Below are 19,722 nucleotides of genomic sequence, written 5' to 3'. Positions count from 1 at the left end.
CAGCCCTAAAGGGCCGAGTCTTTTCCATCATCTAGAGCTCCAAACATATTTTATGGAGCAAGTTCGTTTTTAAAAAGAGCTTGACTATATTCCTGATCTACATTAATATTTTGGTTTTAAAAGAGATTCCACCTTCAAGTCAATGTAACTTAACAAGCACCTTCATTGTTGCCACGGTGAGGTCCTCTCCCCTCCCTTCGTGTTCTCGGCTTCCTCCCTTGTCCCATCCACCATGGCTCTCTCTTGCTTGAGCTGCCACATTGGCTTGGGAACTCATTTCCCAGCTCTGTTCTTGCTCTCTAATACCACTTTTTTACATTTAAAGCATAAATCAGGTCATGTTCTACCCTCTCTAAAACTTATCAGTAGCATGCATTGAACCTAAAATAGAATGCTGCACTTTGACACATAAAGTCCCACTGGTTCCGACCCATTTAGCTCTAAACACACCTTCTCCTTGTGGTGATCCTGTCCAGTGGGTGCAACCGGTTCCTGAGAAGAAAAACGTGTTAGCAATTACAAGGCTTCTGGCATATAATACGTGCTCAGTAAATGCTTATCGAACGACTAAATAATCTTGAAGTTGGGGAAATTTATATTGACATAGAAGATATGGAGTTGGATCTCTCAGTAGGAACAGGCACAAACACCCCTCTTTCAGTAGTTGTTAGGGGCCTCATATTATCCAGCAGGACTGAGCTTTGAAGGTCAGAAACTGTTGTAATAGCAAAGTTATTTTTGCCTCCCCAGAACTCAATTCTTTATTAATTCTCTCAGTTTTTCTCCTTAGTGGGGCAATAATGAAAACATAAAGGTTGAAAAACACGGCTTTGTAGCATCCCTGTCTCCCGTTCTCATCTGGTTCTGTCCCCAGCCCTCCTACTCTCCTGTCAGTTCTCCCAGGATGTCCTCACCTCGGGGGCTCAGCACACTCGGACCCCTCACCCTGGGCCCCTTGGTCCTGCCTCAGCACGTCCCCAGCTCCTTCTCACCCTTCAGATCTGGGCCTGCATGTGAACCTCCCAGAAATGCCCTGCATGACAACTGCCCTGTCTAGGTCAGGAACCCTCCAGTTCACTACTGCAGTGTCCCTTTTGCTCTCTTTGCACCTGGATCCTAACCTGTGATTATTTATTAGTTTAAAGCTGACTGTTTCTCCCCCAGCAGACTGTGAGCCATCGCAATTGCCTTGCCTAATTTGGGGGAACTCATATGGTGATCAGTAAATGCTTGTTGAATCAGTCAATCAATAAACTTGAAGTAGAGGAAAACAGATGGATTTCTAAGCAATCAAAGTTGGATTAGGCATAGGCCTAGTCAGTTTTAATCAGCAATTAGTAGGTGCCAGATAGTACTCTAAGATATTACTCTTCATGCATAATGAAGCTGAGTGAAAAAATGTAAAATTACTCTAAAGGCAGAAACTATCACACATATCACCCAAACTCACTGCAGATACCTTCATTCGCAAAGGGAAGATGTGGTCATCAGTAGGAGGTTCATTCATTCATTCATTCATTCAACAAACACAAGTTGCATACACACTATGTGCCAGACCCTGTAAGAGATGTCATATTGAAACACACAGACACGCGCACACATGTAAAAATACAAAAGAACACAGCGACATGACACCTGTCCTCAGGAAGTTAAGTGTGGAAAGAGAGAAAGACACTGAGTAAGGATCAAATACATGTAATACCATTTTTAAAAACAAAGGGAATGAATACGCACCAAATATTTTCAGTAGTTATCTTTAGGTAGTTCAATTCTGGTAGATTGTATTTTCTTCCTCAGTTTTTTTCTTTTTCAAATTTCCTATCAAGCATACATACTACTTTTATAACAAAAATGTGTCATATATGTATATGGCATGTGTGTATGCATGTGTTTGGCACAAAAGAAGAAAGGAAATACACACACACAGACACACACACATAATATAATATAATATAATATAATATAATATAATATAATATAAATGGTGATTCCAAACAGAATGTACATAGTTTCAAGGTGTACTCTTAGGTTCCTAATGCTTATTATTTTCAACATTTATAATTCCAGAGAAAGAGAAAGGATACAAAAGAAAGAATCATTTTATAGGCTATTTTCTAGCTTGTAATTATAGTTGATTTATGAAGTGTTCCCTGAGTAGTAAAACAAAGGTTATAAACCATTAATTTATCGTACTAATAAGAAGTAAGGGCCCTAATACAATTGTCTCATCATAGAGAATGTAAAAAAAGTGAGAGGTAGTTAAAACTTTAACAGTTCCTTGTTCTTCTATTTTATTTTCTCTACTGTACTATTGCAGATTAATGAAATAATAAAACCTTCATCCAACTGATTTTATGTAGTGTTATGGTAAAATGTTAATGTTGCAGTTCTTGGCAATATAAGAGCAAATCCTTCAAAGATCATAACTTAATTTAACTCATTTTCAAACTATGACTTATTTCAAACTATTTGGGTAATAAAATCTAGACTATTCCGTAAACATTACATTAGAAGATTGTGATAAAAACAAAGATTGTGAATTTCTTTGTTCACGAGTAAACACAAATAGGAAAAGTATATCTCATTACAATTTGGAGTATGTTTTTTGTTGAGTACCCTTTGTTATTTCTTTCAGAGCCTCTCTCTCTGTCTCTTTTACATACACGCATGCACACACACTAGAGTAAGTATCGTATCATGCCGGTACTTGGGATGAAGTTGGTGTTCTAATTTTGTTTCTTTCTTCCTGTCTGTATAATCTTGAGTAAGCCACCAGAAGGATCTGTGTGTCTGACTCCTCATCCTTAAAATCATAGACGATATGTTATCTCTAAGGTTAAGATCTCAACTTCTCCTTCCACAATTTCCAGTAACAGGTATCACAAGTTCCTGCCTCAAACGGGACACACAGGCCACTCTTCTCTGCCTACCCACAAAACTTCTTTCGCCCCAAAGTTCTCGACATCTGCTTGAACTATCAGTGAAAAGTACCACTGGGAAAGCCTTTCTGCACAGAGCCACATCGGTGCAGTCCCCCTCTCGACTCTCCCGGTGCTGTGTGAGTGCCTGTGTTCTGAAGCAGCACCCCTGGTATCACATGGACCGACTCTGACAGATTTGTTTCTTCATTCGTCATCCCTCCAGATGGCTTTAAAATGAATATAGCATTCAAATAACTACACAGAAGAAATCATCCTATAACCAGTTGATGCATATAAAATGTGTGAAAATCAGATTATACCACTTATTTTTCCACTTAGAATTAGCTTCAGAGGTTTTCATTTTACATAAATGATATAACACGAAAAACAAGCATGTTCCACAGGGGCCTAATTGCTGTCCAGTCACTCTTCTGGGGCTTGGATAAATTCGGGCAAATAGTCTTGGATTAACTCTACACAGTTCCAGAGGGATCCTTTCCAAGTTACCTTAAGATAGCACTGAATTTAAAATGCATATGTTCAGATAAGGAAAATACCTGAATAATAACAATAATGAAACAAATAGCAGATGGTTAATAACTACTGGCTTAATTTAACTTGTTTTCAAACCAGGAGTTAATTCAGACTATTTGGATATTTTTCCATAGTGAAGTAATCCATGAACTCTTTGTTTCATAAAGAAAACTGTATCTGCTGCGACAGAAAACAGCACTAGAAGTTAGTCATGCAGGTCTTACTCAAATCATTTCAAAATACTTCCATTCCTTTTTGCAAACAAGTTACATAAATCCCACTTTGCAAATAAGGACGTGGCTCTGACTAGTCCACCATGTTTTTAAAATATGTCATTTCACTGTAAACATAAGAAGCCACCAACGTGAAAGATTCCCTTCTAGCCACCACTACATCCTGATTTTCCTTTCTTCAAAATCAAACCACATTATGTAAAAGTAGCAATTTTGAGTATGTTAAGGAAACAGCAACATGTATGACTTTGCCAAAACTTATGGTGACCAGTTCAAATTCTATGAAAGAGGGCACAAGATTCCTTTGAGAAGTACAGTCTAGTGGTATAAAAGACACAACAGAAATTATATATTGGAAAACAAAAACGCTTTGGTGCAAAATGCAGTGTGACTTACAGCTTTCTCACAAATGTTTAAAATAATTAATTTGACCCTATATAGTATTCTCTGCTAAAATTACATTTATGTAGTAGTTTCAAAATTTTTAAATTATTTTTAATTATAGAATTAATGCATTAATACATGTATCTTATACACGTAGATATAAAGCTAAAAATCCATTGGATTCTTATTTCATTTCAAAACAATAAATTTTAAAAAGTTTTTTGTTTGTTTGTTTGTTTTGAGATGGAATTTCACTCTTGTTGTCCAGGCTGGAGTGCAATGGCACAATCTCTGCTCACTACAACGTCCACCTCTCAGGTTCAAGTAATTCTCCTGCCTCGGCCTCCCAAGTAGCTGGAATTGCAGGCGCCCACCACCATCCCTGGCTATTTTTTTGTACTTTTAGTAGAGACAGGGTTTCACCATGTTGGCCAGACTGGTCTCGAACTCCTGACCCCAGGTGATCCACTCGCCTCAGCCTCTCAAAGTGCTGGGATTACAGGCGTGAGCCACTGCGCCCAGCCTGTAAAAATTCTTACATGTCTTTGCATCCACATCAAGTGTACTGTATTGTTTGGTAGTTTCTTATTTACAGAAACTCATTTCTTGGCCCAGCATCCAGGCACAGAGTGTCTGTCCTGTGTCTTTCTCTGGCTTCTATGCTGGGGATGCAACAGTAAGCTGCAGACACAAAGCCCTCGTGATGGAGTTCCCACGCTATGGAGGAAAGGTGGTGAACAGCATGTTAAGGACTGCAATCTGAAGCGTAACAGAAGGTCCCAGGCACCATGGAGGAGAATAAAGCAGAGAAGAGGATGAGAAGATGCAGTAGGAAGGTCGAGGATAGTGAGAATTTAAAATCTAGTAGCCAGGGAATGTCTCACTGAGAATTGGCACGTGAGCAAAACTCGGTATAATGTAAACTGTGTGGATCTGCGGAATAGCCTAATAAACTGTTTTCAAACTGCCTTTGCTCTAGCTGGGAAGGTGCAGCGATGCTCCTTTGACATGCATTTCCACCAGCACCGCCCATGAGTTGCCCCCACCCCTGTCCTTTCCTCTGGATGGCCTGAGTCACATCTAGGTCTTAACCCTCAGAATTAGAATTGACATCAAATGCTTCCTGAGACTCTTCACTTGATTCCAGTTCTTCTCCTTCTCTATCTTCTCCTTTCCTTACTCCTCCTTTTCCTTCTCCTGTTGTTTCCAAGATGTAGTTGGGAATGCGGGTGCAAAGGCATTGTGCTATTTCAGGGTCAGTTTGATTGACAGTTTGGGTTGAAAAGGATTCTGATCAGAGTCACCCTGTAATGGGAAGTAGTCTGCTTTTTTTCCCTTCATTTGCTGGGTGAATTATAAACATAAAAAAGACACTGTACAAGGGGCAGGCTGCTCAGACGAATAAAGGGTATAAGTGCCTTTGATCAAAGCTCGTACTGTGATGCATAATCTATCCCTTCCAAGTCCTGTAATATGAGCAAAATGACTTCAGATAGTTATATTAGAAGATACAGATTGAGTTAAATGCAGTGGAAAGAACATGACATAGGAAAAGCTAGACGTTGGCCTCAGCAAAGTGGCACTCCCACTGAAACTGAATATTAACTGCACCTAGTATTTTGATCAGTACACTGATCTCTAATTAAGACAAGGGCTCTCTGTGACGTTCCATTACCTCAAATCTAAAATAAGGTCACTCCTGTACGTGCTGTCTACTTTCCTTTTCTGCATAGAGTTATTAGGCTCAAATAAAATAAAATAAAAACTATGAATAGTTGTAATATACTCTGTAGATGAGAGGAATTATTTTTTATTAAATACTAAAAATTCCAGTACCTCATGTGCAGACTACAAACCTGTGACTACCTAAAGCATGAAAAGCAGACACAGGTGCATAGATCAGCATACAAAAGTAATAGTACTGAAGATACCACATCTCTCTCCTCATCTGAAACAGAAGGAAATCAAATGTGCACCAAGGCTTACTGAATTGCTACAATGTTGGAGAGTATAAGAATTACAGAGTTACCATCTCGTATTGATGATTCAAGGCTTTCCTTCTACAGGGTCTGATTAAAGTTAAAGAGAGAAGGCAAAACCTGCCAGATCTCCAAGACGCATTAGAATGACAACGAAATTACTATTTTCAGTTAAAAGAAATGAATTTCTAGCTAACACTGTACACCACTTAACACAGCAAAATATAATTCTAATCACTTCTGTCCTCCAGCACTGCTTTTAAAAATATGGAAAAGAGTAACCATTCATTTCATGCTAACCACTCAGGACTAAAGGATGAACTGACTGGTTAATGAAAACACACATTATAACTCTTAGCAATTTGGAAATAATGCTACAGATACAATAACCATCCGATACAACCTTGTTGTCCCTGCAGCCTGACAGCTTCTGATTGAATCCCTGTATTAATTAAAAACAGAATTGACAAGGAGGAATTCTTTCTGTAATTAGCAACACATATCTAAAAAATGCTTTGCTTTTGAAACTGAGGAGTCTAACTTTCCAGGTTAGGAATGAGTGTTTTTTGTTTTATTTATTTATTTTTTAACAAAAGCTTTTTTTCCTTTGTCAGACCAATATAAAAGTGAAGTATGAATACGCTTCATTTCTGTGAAGTTGATTATTTGTCTGGTAGTATAAAATATATCATAGGTTACATCTTGAAGAAGCTGAAGAAATACTGTCTTTTCTGACTAGACAACAGGGAACTCATAAGCAAATATGCTCAGTGAATGAGCACATTTATTTCTCTTTCCTTTTAATTTTTTTTGTCTTGTGTTTTCAGCTTCTTTTTAGGCAGGTGAAAAGTGTGGAGAAAATAGATTAGTGACATGAAATGGGATCCCTTTCCCATTTAAAATAAATTTTAATGCTCTTGCTGAAAGTCCCAATGTATGTTTCAATTTAATGCTATCCTCAGCTGCAATTTCAAGTATCCTGGCAAAAGCACCAATATAGAAGAAATGATGGCTGGCAGGGCTTACCAATTTGTCTTCTGGTCTCCTCTCATATTTGACCTGTACTTTACAGTGGTCTATCAGAGGGACCACTGCTCAGGTATTGTGGTTACTGCCAATCACTCTCTTAGTGAAATAATTATTACAGATTCCCTTGCTTTCTTCTACAAATAAAAATTCTCCCTCTCTCTCTCCCTCATACACATACATCTATCTCACAGATATATACACACACACACACACACACACATATACATATATACACATACATATACATATATGTATATCATTATCTGTAAGTAGTCTTTAAAAGCAGAAGAATACAATAAGACTATCTTAGTGTTACATCATCCGTGGACTACTACTATATAATTACTTATTCAAAATCTCAGTAATGATTCCATTGAACTGACTTCAGTTACCTATAGACAGAATAAATACTGATATATGTGAATCCCACCCCTATGTCACTGACTCTGGAGGGGTTGGCGGACATCACTTTTGGTTAGTAATTCCTCCTTCTTCCTCCTTCCCTTTTTATCCAATCTTTTGGCACTGATGTGCATCACTGACAACTTCAGACTGAGTAAGCTTCCTCCTTCAGATTGTTATTTAAAGTTCAAATTTCATTATTAGTTAAAAAAAAAGAAAAGGAAAAAAGATAACAAAGAAAAAGATTGGGTGGCACAGACAATTAAATCATTACTCATCAATGCCAAAATTCTAGGTTCTTTGTTCTTTGTCATAGACAGATGAGTGTGCGAGTGTCAATCCAGTCTTCCCTCCCTGTTTTACTTAGACTGGGCCACTTTTGGACCTATTCAGCAATTCTGAATCATCAGCTCATGTCATTTCTAAAGCCAAGTCCTCATCCTTTGACTCATCAATTATCATATATTTTTACTCATAGATATTCTCCCTATCACTTTTTAAAGATGCAATTTATGTCTACTTTCCAGTAATCGTCATATTTTTACCAAAGCTTTTAGCTACCGTTGTTTTTGCCACCTATGCACTTTTGGTGGTTTTACAGCAAGAAACTTCCAAATAATTTCTGGTGTCATGGACTGCGTGGTTTCCCATTGTTGCTCTAATCTGCCCTTCTCACTTCAAACCTCTACTTCCTAAAATGAGTCAAGGATGGACTCCGATGTTGTTGAAGGTATTTAACAAAATCTGGAACCATCTTCTCCTGTTTCTGGTAAACATTTGCCTGTAATTTTGTCTCAGGTTATTTTCTTTTTCTGCAAGTTTAGCTGTAGCTTTCATTGGCCCCTAGGGTCTGCCATTCAAATGGATCACAGACTATAATAAAGTGTTTCCAATTATGAAGCTTTTGCCAACAAATGGGCTTCAAAGGATGGTGACATTTTCACTGTATGGCAGGTGAGAAGCAGGGCAAAGAGAAACAGAAAAAAAGGGGAGCTGACTGAGACGTGAACGAGCTGGGGAAGTCCAGGTTGAACATGCACTTATGAGAGACCAACTCTGCACAAAGAAATCAACCTTAGTTCTTCAATTTTGGCTCCTCTGACTCCTGCTATGGGTAAATATGACAAAATGCTTTACTGACAAGGTATGAATCTGACACACGGGCAAACAGAATGGGGCTCATGAGCTTCTGTCATGTTGTAAAGGGAGCCTGTTAGATTTCCTCTCATGTTGGCTGCAAGATGTTAAAATCGGTAAGTCATAAAGAATGACAAATTTCCAGGGAATACACTTAATGTCACGCCTTGCCAAACACATCAAAGGAATTTGTTTTTGCCAGGAAGATTCTGGTGGCTCCCTGCAATGACTCAGCTCATTTATTTAAAATCCTAAAATGTTATTTTCATAGCTTGTAGGTCACCAACCTGCCAGCCTTGTAATTTACACTGCTGGAGAACAAGTCGACATCGCTCGGCAGCTGACTGTTCCTTCTTCTCACGCAGGAATGTATCAGCCAGTGGCTTATACCTGTGAAAAGCAGCAGAGACAGAAAGCAATGACTGCATTTGCCAAGCACATGATCACATTCAACAGGGCTGTCTTTGTTACATTGTTTCCCAAAAGTTTCCCTGTCTTTCTTTATCCCAGGAACACCCAAATACCTGTCCATTGTGCATTTACTAGGGAACTGGAAAGAATTTTTACAACGCGTCAAATATATTTTTCAGTCCTCTAATATATGTTTAGCACTGTCATGAAGCACTTCAAACCATTTAACCAAAGGAAATTTGAAGGGAATGAAAATTAATCCAGTAGCCATTTTTAAACATTTGGCATGCTCTTTAAAAACATACCTCTTAAGAAATTTGAGCATTCTTTATGGCCACTTAAGAGTGAATTCCGATGTAACTAGAGTCCATAATAATGGAATACCAAAACGTCCATTCAGAATACTTATTTGAGAGGTAGAATCGCTTCTTCCCCATATATTATATATCGAATATTTTAAATATTCTGGGACATGTTTATTTTGTAAAGTATCAGTGAGCAATTGACTTTCATTCCCTAGCTGAAATTCATGGCAATATAATAGTTTCCTACAGGTTTTTCAAAAATGACTTTTAAAATTACGTCACCCATTTAAAAAAAATCTATGTAAAATTCCCTTTGCACTTACAGTGGTTAACCTGAGATACAGGCAAGGTTGCAATGGAGGAGGAGGAAGAGGAGAAAACCAAAAAGGAAATGAGCAAAGATCTATGCAGTTGCATCCTGTTGCCTTCTGTGTTTATGATTCTCATGTTCGGCTGTTCCGCAAGCTGAAGGAAACGCAATGCCAAAGCTGAAGTCATCAGTTTTCTGTTATTTTCTGTTTAATACCTTAGTGTTTCATCTAAAGTTCACTGCAGTAAATTTGGTATCTTCTAAAATGAGTTTATTCAGTTTCCTTAGTGCAATTAAGGGAGGGAATGTTTTGCCTACACATCTTTATTTACTTGCTTTCCTCGGAGCAAGTAGTGGGAGTATGGGACATGTCTCATGGACAGCCACATGGGAATCACACGTGTGTCTTATTTTGGCAGGTACTGTGGGTAAACGAGGGCTCACACGTGTGGCAGTACAGTCTGGTGTGAAACATAGGCTGGGAAACACACCTGCCATGGATAGAATGTATCTCAAGGTCCCTACGTTCAAATCCTAACCCCCAATATGATGATATTAAGAGGTGGGGCCTTTGACAGGTGATTAAGTCATGAGGGTGGAGCTTTCATGAATGGGATTAGTGCGCTTAGAGGAGGCTGAAGAGAACAGACTTATTCCTTACTATTAGGTCAGTGTAAATGTAATTGTGGTTTTCGCATTGTTGAAATTTGCCGTTTGATATTGGAATACATTCTTAAATAAATGTGGTTATGCTATACATCATGTTAGTGTGCATTTCTTGCTTTATGTTTTTTGCGAATGACTTATTACTTGCTGTTTATTTTATATTTATTTTAGCCTATGAGAATAATGTTAGATAAAAAGCAAATTTGAGCGATTTTCTTATTTGGGTTCCAAATGGGTCATAAAAGAGCAGAAGCAACTCACAACACCAACAATGCATTTGGCTCAGGAGCTGCTAATGAACATACAGTGCAGTGGTGGTTCAAGAAGTTTTGCTAAAGAGACGAGAGCCTTGAAGATGAGGAGTGCAGTGGCTGACCATTGGAAGTTGACAATGACCAACTGAGAGCAGTCATCGAAGCTGATCGTCTTACAACTACATGAGAAGTTGCCAAAGAACTCAAGGTCGAACATTCTAGGATCGTTTGACATTTGAAGAAAATTGGAAAGGTGAAAAAGCTTGATAAGTGGGTGACTCATGAACTAAGTGAGAATAAAAAAAATGTAGTTTCAAAGTATTATTTTCTCTTATTCTATGCAACAACAACAAACCGTTTCTGGATCAGATTATGATGTATGACAAAAGTGGATTTTATATGACAACCAGCGACCAGCTCAGTGGTTGGACCAAGAAGCAGCTCCAAAGCACTTCCTAAAGCCAAATTTGCACCAAAAAAGAGGTCATGTCACTGTTTGATGATCTGCTGCCGGTCTGATCCACTACAGCTTTCTGAATCCCAGCGAAACCATTACATCTGAGAAGTATGCTCAGCAAATCGATGAGATGCACGGAAAACTACAACGCCTGCAGCCGGTATTGGTCAACAGGAAGGGCCCAATTCTTCTCCATGACAACGCCCAACCACACGTCACACAACCAAAGTGGAAAGACTTGGGCTATGAAGTTTTGCCTCATCCACCATATTCGCCTGACCCCTTGCCAACCATCTACCACCTCTTTAAGCACCTCGACAACTTTTTGCAGGGAAAATGCTTCTGCAAGTGGCGGGATGCAGAAAATGCTATCCAAGAGTTTGTCGATTCTCAAAGCACAGAATTTTACACTACAGGGATAAACAAAACTTACTTCTCATTGGCAAAAATGTGTTCATTGTAATGGTTCCTATTTTGATTAATAAAGATGTGTTTGATTCTAGTTATAATGATTTAATATTCACGCCTGAACTGCAATTACTTTTGCACTAACCTAACACCATGTGAGAACACAGTTCATAGAGAGAACAAGAAGGTTCTCTCTCCAAACCAGGAGGCGAGCTTCCACTGAATACTGAATTTGCTGACAATTTGATCTTGGACTTTCCACCCTCCAGGACTATGAGAACTTTCTGTTGCTCATCCAGGACTATGAGAACTTTCTGTTGCTCATGAGCCACATAGTCTATGGTAATTTGGGAAAGCAGATTGAACTGACCAAGACAGTACCCAGTTACCTTCTCAGCTGAAGACATTTCTTATTTCCTTCCTTAAATCCTCAGCATTCTCACTGAAAAGTCAGTGTATGACTTTCCCTGGATTGAGAATCCTCATCATCTTGCTAGCCATAAACCAGAATGAATTTATCAGTATCAGCAACCACCCTTTCTTCTCATAGATGGATTTTTGCTCATGTATCAAACTTAGTGTATAGGAAAGCATAAAAATACAAAAAATGGTAAGTAACAGAGACTGAGGCTGAAGTAACTGAGACTGAATTTGCAGTGCCAGAGGCAAGGATATGAAAAAGGTGGCTCATTATTTTACTCACACTAAATGGACTTCAGTGATTTGTTGATGGGTGAAGTATTCAGGAATTGTTTTGCTTTTGATAGGTGACAAGAATGTGATTTCTTACACGTTGTGTACTGAAGTTGGTAGCTGTGTGTTTTATTTTATTTTACTTTATTAATTTTTATTGGGGTTTCTGCAGAAGAAGAAAGGGAATTTCCCCTGTACAACAGAGCAGGGCAAATGGGTATGATGGGGGATATGCAGAGGGTTGGGAACCGGGAGTAAGCTGTGCAAAGGGCAGTGCATGTGGACCACCCAGAAGGTTATGGGCATCCCCTAATGATTCTCTCACATGATATGAGTACCTCAGTGAACAGAGTTTCACTCTTGTTGCCCAGGCTGGAGTGCAATGGTGTGATCTCGGCTGACTGCAACCTCTGCCTCCTGGGTTCAAACAATTGTCCTGCCTCAGCCTCCTGAGTAGATGGGATTAAAGGTGCCCGCCACCACGCCCAACTAATTTCTGTATTTTTAGTAGAGACAGGGTTTCACATGTTGGCCAGGCTAGTCTCGAACTTCTGACCTCAGGTGATCCACCCGCCTTGGCCTCCCAAAGTGCTGGGATTACAGGTGTGAGCCACTGTGCCCAGCTGACATCAGTACCTCTTATGAACAAACATGGGTTAGGTTTGATAATGTCTGAGTGGTTAAAAGGTGACAAGTGATATAACTGTACAATGTGTTCAAATGGGAAAGAAACTGAATTGGGAATCTGAAAACTGAGATTTAGGTTCCCACTTTGTAACCAGTTTGCTATGATGCCCTTGGCAAGCCACCTAACAAGCAACGCTCTACCCTCCCTCAGAGCTGCCTGTTTGCGTTTCTCCGGACAAGACATAAATTCTATTCTGTGTTACAAACTCTGACCTCTCCTCAAAGTGTGTGAGCTCGCCCAGAGTAAGGGGACATCTTTGTACATTTTATGGTGTCTCCTAGCTTGCCTTTGAATGTAGCAAGTTTAAATAATTGATAGCCAAGAAATGGGGCTGTGGAGCAGGAGATGGTAAGTCGCATTTCTTGAGCCCTGAATGAATGCAAAGGGCTTTTCATATCACCTCACATCCTCCTCACAGACACAGGCCTGGATGACAATCATCTTTTGATAGTGAGACAGATAATGGTTGTAGACATTCATTCACTTACCCAGGTTCACAGGGATGCTGTTATGGGCTGAACTGTGTCCCCCCGCCAAAGATAAGTGAATGTGATGTTTAGGGTCTTTGGAGAGTACTCAAGTTAAGGCAAGATCATTAGGGTAGGGCCTAATCCAATATGACTCATGTCCTGTAAAGAAAAGGGAAACGCCACGGGAGACACATAGCAGAGGGCCACGTGATGCAGGCAGAGGTGTCAGTGACACAGCTGGAAGCCAAGGAACACTGAGGATCTATGGCCGCCAGCAGAGACCAGGAAGAGGCCAGAGCGGATGCCACCCAGAGTTTCAGAGGAAGCCCTGCTGACGACTCAGTGTTGAACTTCTCACTTCCAGAGCTGGGAGAGGAAATGCCTACTGCTTTAAGCCATGGAGTTTGTAGTACTTGGTTACAGCAGCTCTGGGAAGCTGACACAGATGAGGAAAGTGGCTGAGCTGGAATTGAACCCAGGACAATCTAACTCCAGGGCCAAGCTCTTCACTGCCGTTGCTACAGTTTTGATGACAACTAACAAGTCCTAATCCTAGATGGTTCTAGAGTGGAAAAGGATAAGATTTACCCTTAAAAACTGAAAAAGTAAAACTCAACAGTAACCACTATGATATTGGACATGTAGGAATAAGAAGTCTTGGTTTGTTGGCCTTCGGTGCCTGCAGGCTCTTTAACAGTGAACTCATTCATGCCCTCAGGAAACCCATGTGTTTCTAACATTTAGCCAGAGTAATACACTGAAATGAAATCACTCAAGTTATTTTTTTAATTCTCTCTCATAATTGTCTCATTCTGGAAATTTGTTAATTATAACCAAGAATTTAATTGATATAATTCAAGCATCTGAATATAGCATTAACAAGTCAGAATGAAAAATCATGCACCCGATGCTTTTTTCTCATTTTAAATATTTTTTTGACACTTAAAATGGTATAATTCTGACATTTCAACTAAAGAAAAAGATCACCTCAGACTGGATGACATACTCTATGTTAGTGTTACGTAAAACATCTTGTCTTTTGGAATATGAGTGTTTTCTATGGGTGGTGTCACAGGATAGAAAAACAGGGTCACATTCCATTCCTGAGCTAAAACACATTCCCCCAGTAACTTTGATCTGAGGCCACACGGTTTGCAAGCCTGGAGCAGGACATGAGTCCGGAGCACAGGAGCAACTGGAGAGGGACTTATCCACTCTCACTCCCCACACTGTCCCAGCATCTGTCATCCAAGACAGACAGGTTGCCTCAATCCACTGAAGACACCTATATTTAAGCTTCACTTGCTCTGTGTCTGAGGCAAACCAATGGACTGTAAAAGGTAAACATGAGCCTTTCCAGACAGTCTGCTCTTCCTGTCTTATCCTGGTTTGGGATGAGGAGAACAACTGTTATCTACTTTCATATCTAGAATCAGGGTTTGTGGTTCACTTACTCAGGATCAATCAATCAATTCACCAGTATTGACTGAGCACAAAGTCTGTGCTGGGGATGCTCCTAGGTGCTGGGAATGTAGCAGGGAATAGCAGCCAAAGTCCTTTATGGTAGAGAGAGCTAGAATTAAAAAGTAATCTTGGAACCAACCCAAATGCCCATCAGTGATAGTCTGAATAAAGAAAATGTGGCACATATACACCATGGAATACTATGCAGCCATAACAAAAGCATGAATTCATGTCCTTTGCAGGGACATGGATGAAGCTGGAAACCATCATTCTCAGCAAACTAACAAAGGAACAGAAAACCAAACACCACATGTTCTCACTCATAAGTAGGAGTTGAACAATGAGAACACACTGGGGCCTGTCAAGGGGTTGGGGGCTAGGGGAGGGATAGCATTAGAAGAAATACCTAATGTAGATGACAGGTTGATAGGTGCAACAAACAACCATGGCATGTGTATACCTATGTAACAAACCTGTACGTTCTGCACATGTATCCCAGAGCTTAAAGTATAATAATAATAATTTAAAGAAAAGTAAATAAGGGCTGGGAACAGTGGCTCACGCCTGTTGTCCTAGCAACTTGGGAGGCTAAGGCAGGAGGATGGCTTGAGGCCAAGAGTATGAGACCAATCTGAGGAACACAGCAAGACCCCATCTCTACAAAAATTTTAAAAATTAAGCAGACATGGTGGCACAAACCTATATTGCCAGCCACTCAGGAGGCTGAGGCAGGAGGATGGATTGAGCCCAGGAAGTTGAGGTTGCAGTGAGCTATGATCACACCATTGTACTCCAGCCTGGATGACAGAAACCCCAACTCTTAAAAAAATAAAGTAAATAAGGAAGTGTGTCAAATAAAATGAGAAATGTGGAGAAAGATAAAGCAGGAAAGCTTTCACTGTGAGCAGACACCTGACAATGAGGGAGGAAGCTGTGGCTTCTCTGGGGGAACTGTAGTCCCGGTGGAGTGGGGGTGGTGCATGGCTGCTCTGGGAATATCAAGGAGTCGAGTATAGCTGGAGAAGAGGAAGGGAGAGGAAAGTTGCAGGAGATGAGTTTAGAAAGGTCAGTGCGATGGGGTAAGGCTCAGAATCCTGCAGGTGACTGTCAGGACCTCAGCTCAGACCCTGATTCCTGGGTGTGAGGTTCCAGCCCAGGAGCTCTGTTCCTTGACTGTGAAGAAAATCATCATCGATACCGGGAGGCTGAGTGCGGCTGGAGAGGGGCAGGAAAGAGTCAGGGCTGCCATCTGGAGGACCTTCCTATAGTCCAGGTGAGAGGCATTGGTCCAAGGCAATGGCGACGGAAGAGGTAAAAATGTGCTGGGCTCTCTACATATTTGGGTAGGCCCAGCAGGATTTTCTGGTGAATGGATCAACGTGGCTATGACAGGAAGAGAGGATGACTTCAAGGTTTTTGACCTAACAAACTGGAGGCTGTGGCTGACGTTTCCCACAGTGTAGTAGACAGGGAAGAGCATTTATTCCCCAGACTAATGCTATTTAACAGGAGGGAAATACTGTGACTGAGAAGCGAAAAGGAGAAATTCGGGTGGAGCTTCGGAAGGAGGCATTGACCAAATGTCAGCCAGTCCCCCACACTAGATTTATTACCTTGCTGGTTGCCAATTACTTATCTGTGGCTGGTCTCTTTACTGCCATACACCTCTGTCTGACTGGACAGGGCAGTACTGAGCATTTGGGAAATGGATGCAGCTTCTGTGATGGTGCGGAATGCTCATGCCCTCATGGGGTTCCAACCTCAAGCTGTGTTATGTTAGATGCTCCATTTGCCTCACTTTTCTTGTGATGGGTTTCTGACCACTTTCAACTTCCCCTTCTTCTTGTCAGCTGCATCCTAAGTTGGCAGTGTATACTAAGTGTGGGGTTTCAAAAAAGTTCTATCATAGTTAAATGAAAATTTATCTAACATGAGTCCCATTCGTCAAGTACATTCTCAACATCAAGGACTCAAGCATAAAAACACGCTTCCATACATTCACGTATTGTGACTGTAACACTAAAAAAAACAGAAATCATAGTATCTTACAAAATTATAAGTGAAAGAGCCACATCATAGATAGTCTTCATTTTGGAGTCTGTATTTTTAAAAGAACAGGCTGAAATTGAAAAGGCAGAGAATATCTAACTAGTAAAAGGTGTAAAGAACCCAAGGAAAGTGATGAAATAGTGTTCTCTCTTCAAAAGTGATTGTTCCTTCCAGTATAAAGCGGAACTTTGACATCCTATGTATCATGGACCTAGAGATAAAAACAGCTTATGCAGTCACCACGGGATTCAGATTAAACATGGTGACTTTTTTTAACTTTTATTTTAGATTTGGGGGTACATGTGAAGGTTTGTTACATAGGTAAACATGTGTCAGGGGATTTGTTGTACCTATTATTTCATCACCCAGCTATTAAGCCCAGTACCCAATAGTTATCTTTTCTGATCCTCTCCCTCTTCCCACCTTTCTCCCTCAAGTGTCTGTGGTTCCCTTCTCTGTGTTCATGAGTTCTTATCATTTAACTCCCACTTATAAGTGAGAACACGCAGTATTTGGTTTTCTGTTCCTCTGCTGGTTTGCTAAGGATAACAGCTTCCAGCTCCATCCATGTTCCACAAACGACATGACCTCATTCTTTTTTATGGCTGCATAGTATTCCATGGCATATATGTACCACATTTTCTTTATCCAATCTGTCACTGATGGGCATTTAGGTTGATTTTAAAACATAGTGAATTTTAATTGACTACTTAAAAAAAGACTATCAGGAAGTAGGAGAATCATTTTCTTAGAAAATATAATGTATGTTTATCAAGCTAATGTTTATTAACCTCAGATGCAGTTTCTCTGAAAATGTCTTTGTTAAATATTGGCTTTACCGCTTCATTCTCAAGGAAAATTTTGTTATGAAAGTAAAACTTATGTTGTTTCAGGGTCCTGAAACCCCTTAGAAATTTAATTCTATTTGAGAAGTATTTATTGAACACTTACTACAAGAAACATAATCTGCCAAGAAATGCCAAGATCACTAAGATGTGTAAAGCAATATTCTAATTTTACTGCATATGGTCAAATATAAAGCAAGACTTTTTTGGACCAAAATTATACCTCAGAAAAGATGCGGTTTTCTTATTTCAAGATATTATACTATTTATCTTAGTATGGTTATATTCCAATTACTTCATTGTGAACAACAAAATAATATTTGGGGAGAACCATTAACCTCGTGCTCTTCCACAAAGACTGAATAATCAATAAAAAGAGAAAAACTAAAGGAGAAAAATGGAATATCATAGGAGCTACCTATTGGAGGATTGGCAGAGAAAGAGAGTGGTGAAGGGGAGGGGAAAGGAGGACCAGGAAAGAAAGGACTGGATGGGAGCCGTCCAATTTTGGAGCAGCCAAGGGAAGGCAAAGTTGGAAATGTGGTCGGCAGTGCTGAGCACTGCAGAGGAAGAGAAGCAGACGCACACTGAGGCGGCTGTGGGATTTGGTGACTGTGGCGTCAATGGCAACGTCAGACACGGGAGAAACTAGATTACGATGGCATCAAGATGCTAGCAGCTGGGGGTTCTTAACATCAGTCAAAGAAAAGACCAATAGCTGGAGGGTGAAATAGAATCAATGAGTGCTTTTTGTTTTTCAGAGGCAAGGGAAAACCGATTAAGCTTGCAGGCAGCAACATTTGTAGAAATACACACAATGTCTACATTCTATTAATATTTATTTTTGTATATTTCCATTTTCCACCAGATCATCTTATTTAGAAATTTTAGCTCTGATAGAATGAGGATGTCTCCCTTCTTCTAGAACCACTCCTGGGCATTTTCCCCGAGGCACTGCATGGTGTCTGTACCTGCCATGCACACCACAAACATGGCTGTCTGCCCATGGCTACATATGGATGCATTTCCCCCATTCTATGAACTTATATTCATATTCCAGCTCTCACAGTAAACACAAAGCAGGTGCGGAAGGGTGATTTTCAAGCTATTTGGGGCTAATTTCCAGCATTCAGAAGGCTGCATGGTGGGTTGAACATAACAGCTGCCTAGCAACAAGACTGACATACATCAAGAAAACAGAGAGAAGTATGAAGAAAAAGGAGCACAAGTGGGCTTGAGAGAGATATAAAACCTGCTTCAATGTGGAGAGCCGGGAAGGATAAGAAAGAGAAATGGGACGGGGAGGGGCGGGGATTGCAGAAGTGCTTTTCCCCTAAGGAGGGAGTATTAGTTATTTTTTCTTTTAAGGAAAGGGATATGAAAGCAGAGACAAAGTTGTCAAAAACGTTCTAGTTCACACAGAAATCTATTTTGTTCTCTACACGTGCACATTTTTTCCCTCCTTCCCGTGATTCTGACAGGAAATATCCTACCCATCATTGCAGTTTAGTTCTGTCTGTCCTGCTGTGGGTCTCCTCTGCTGTCCTGCAGCCTCCGCACGCCTACACTGCAGGGCAGGGCCCCTTTCACCATGCACTCCTGCCCACCCCTTCTTGCATTCTGCCCCTTCCTGAGGGTCCTCTGCATCAGGACCAGTCACGTCACCTCCCATCTCCCCACAATCCCCGGCACTTGCCGTGCCCTTGAACTGGAGCCTGTCAGCAGACATGTGGACGCACAGCCACAGAGCTCACCAGTCTTCTCCCTCAGTTCCCATGACCCCGCCCTGCGTATTTACAAGAAAGATGGAAAGGGGACTTCAGCTATATCTTGCGATGGCTTTTGCACCTCCTGAGTGCTGAGGCTTTGAATTTGGTCTTGAGTTTATTTTCACATCTACGGGGACCCGTATGAGGCTTCTCAGTTCTCACCATGGTCTGCACATGGCTCAGCTAAGGGAGGAAGAAATCTACGCATTATCACTGTGACAATCCCAGGGCTACTGCTCCTGGGGCTGGCCAACACGATTTCCCTTCTACTTCCAAACTAGGGAGAACAGGCTGCTATCATCTTTTAGGAACAC

The 19,722-nt window shown here is 40.5% G+C and overlaps 1 protein-coding gene and 1 long non-coding RNA gene across 2 annotated transcripts in view; one reads left to right on the top strand and one right to left on the bottom strand.

Moving 5' to 3' along the window:
• Positions 1-19,722, bottom strand: part of MYO16 (myosin XVI) — a 585,697-nt gene that overhangs the window by 98,028 nt on the left and 467,947 nt on the right. The window contains exon 28 of the mRNA XM_024925327.4: positions 8,907-9,009. Coding sequence (XP_024781095.2) covers positions 8,907-9,009 — 103 coding nt within the window. The remainder of the gene's footprint in view (positions 1-8,906; positions 9,010-19,722) is intronic.
• On the top strand, positions 7,632-9,214 carry LOC130540734 (uncharacterized). The gene is made up of 3 exons (XR_008954728.2): positions 7,632-8,251; positions 8,437-8,596; positions 8,985-9,214. It is a non-coding gene; the product is annotated as an uncharacterized LOC130540734 (long non-coding RNA).

The sequence above is a fragment of the Pan paniscus genome, chromosome 14 (genome assembly GCF_029289425.2).
Source record: "Pan paniscus chromosome 14, NHGRI_mPanPan1-v2.0_pri, whole genome shotgun sequence".
In the NCBI taxonomy this organism is placed as follows: Eukaryota; Metazoa; Chordata; class Mammalia; order Primates; family Hominidae; genus Pan; species Pan paniscus.
This window is presented reverse-complemented; position numbering and strand designations above follow the sequence as displayed.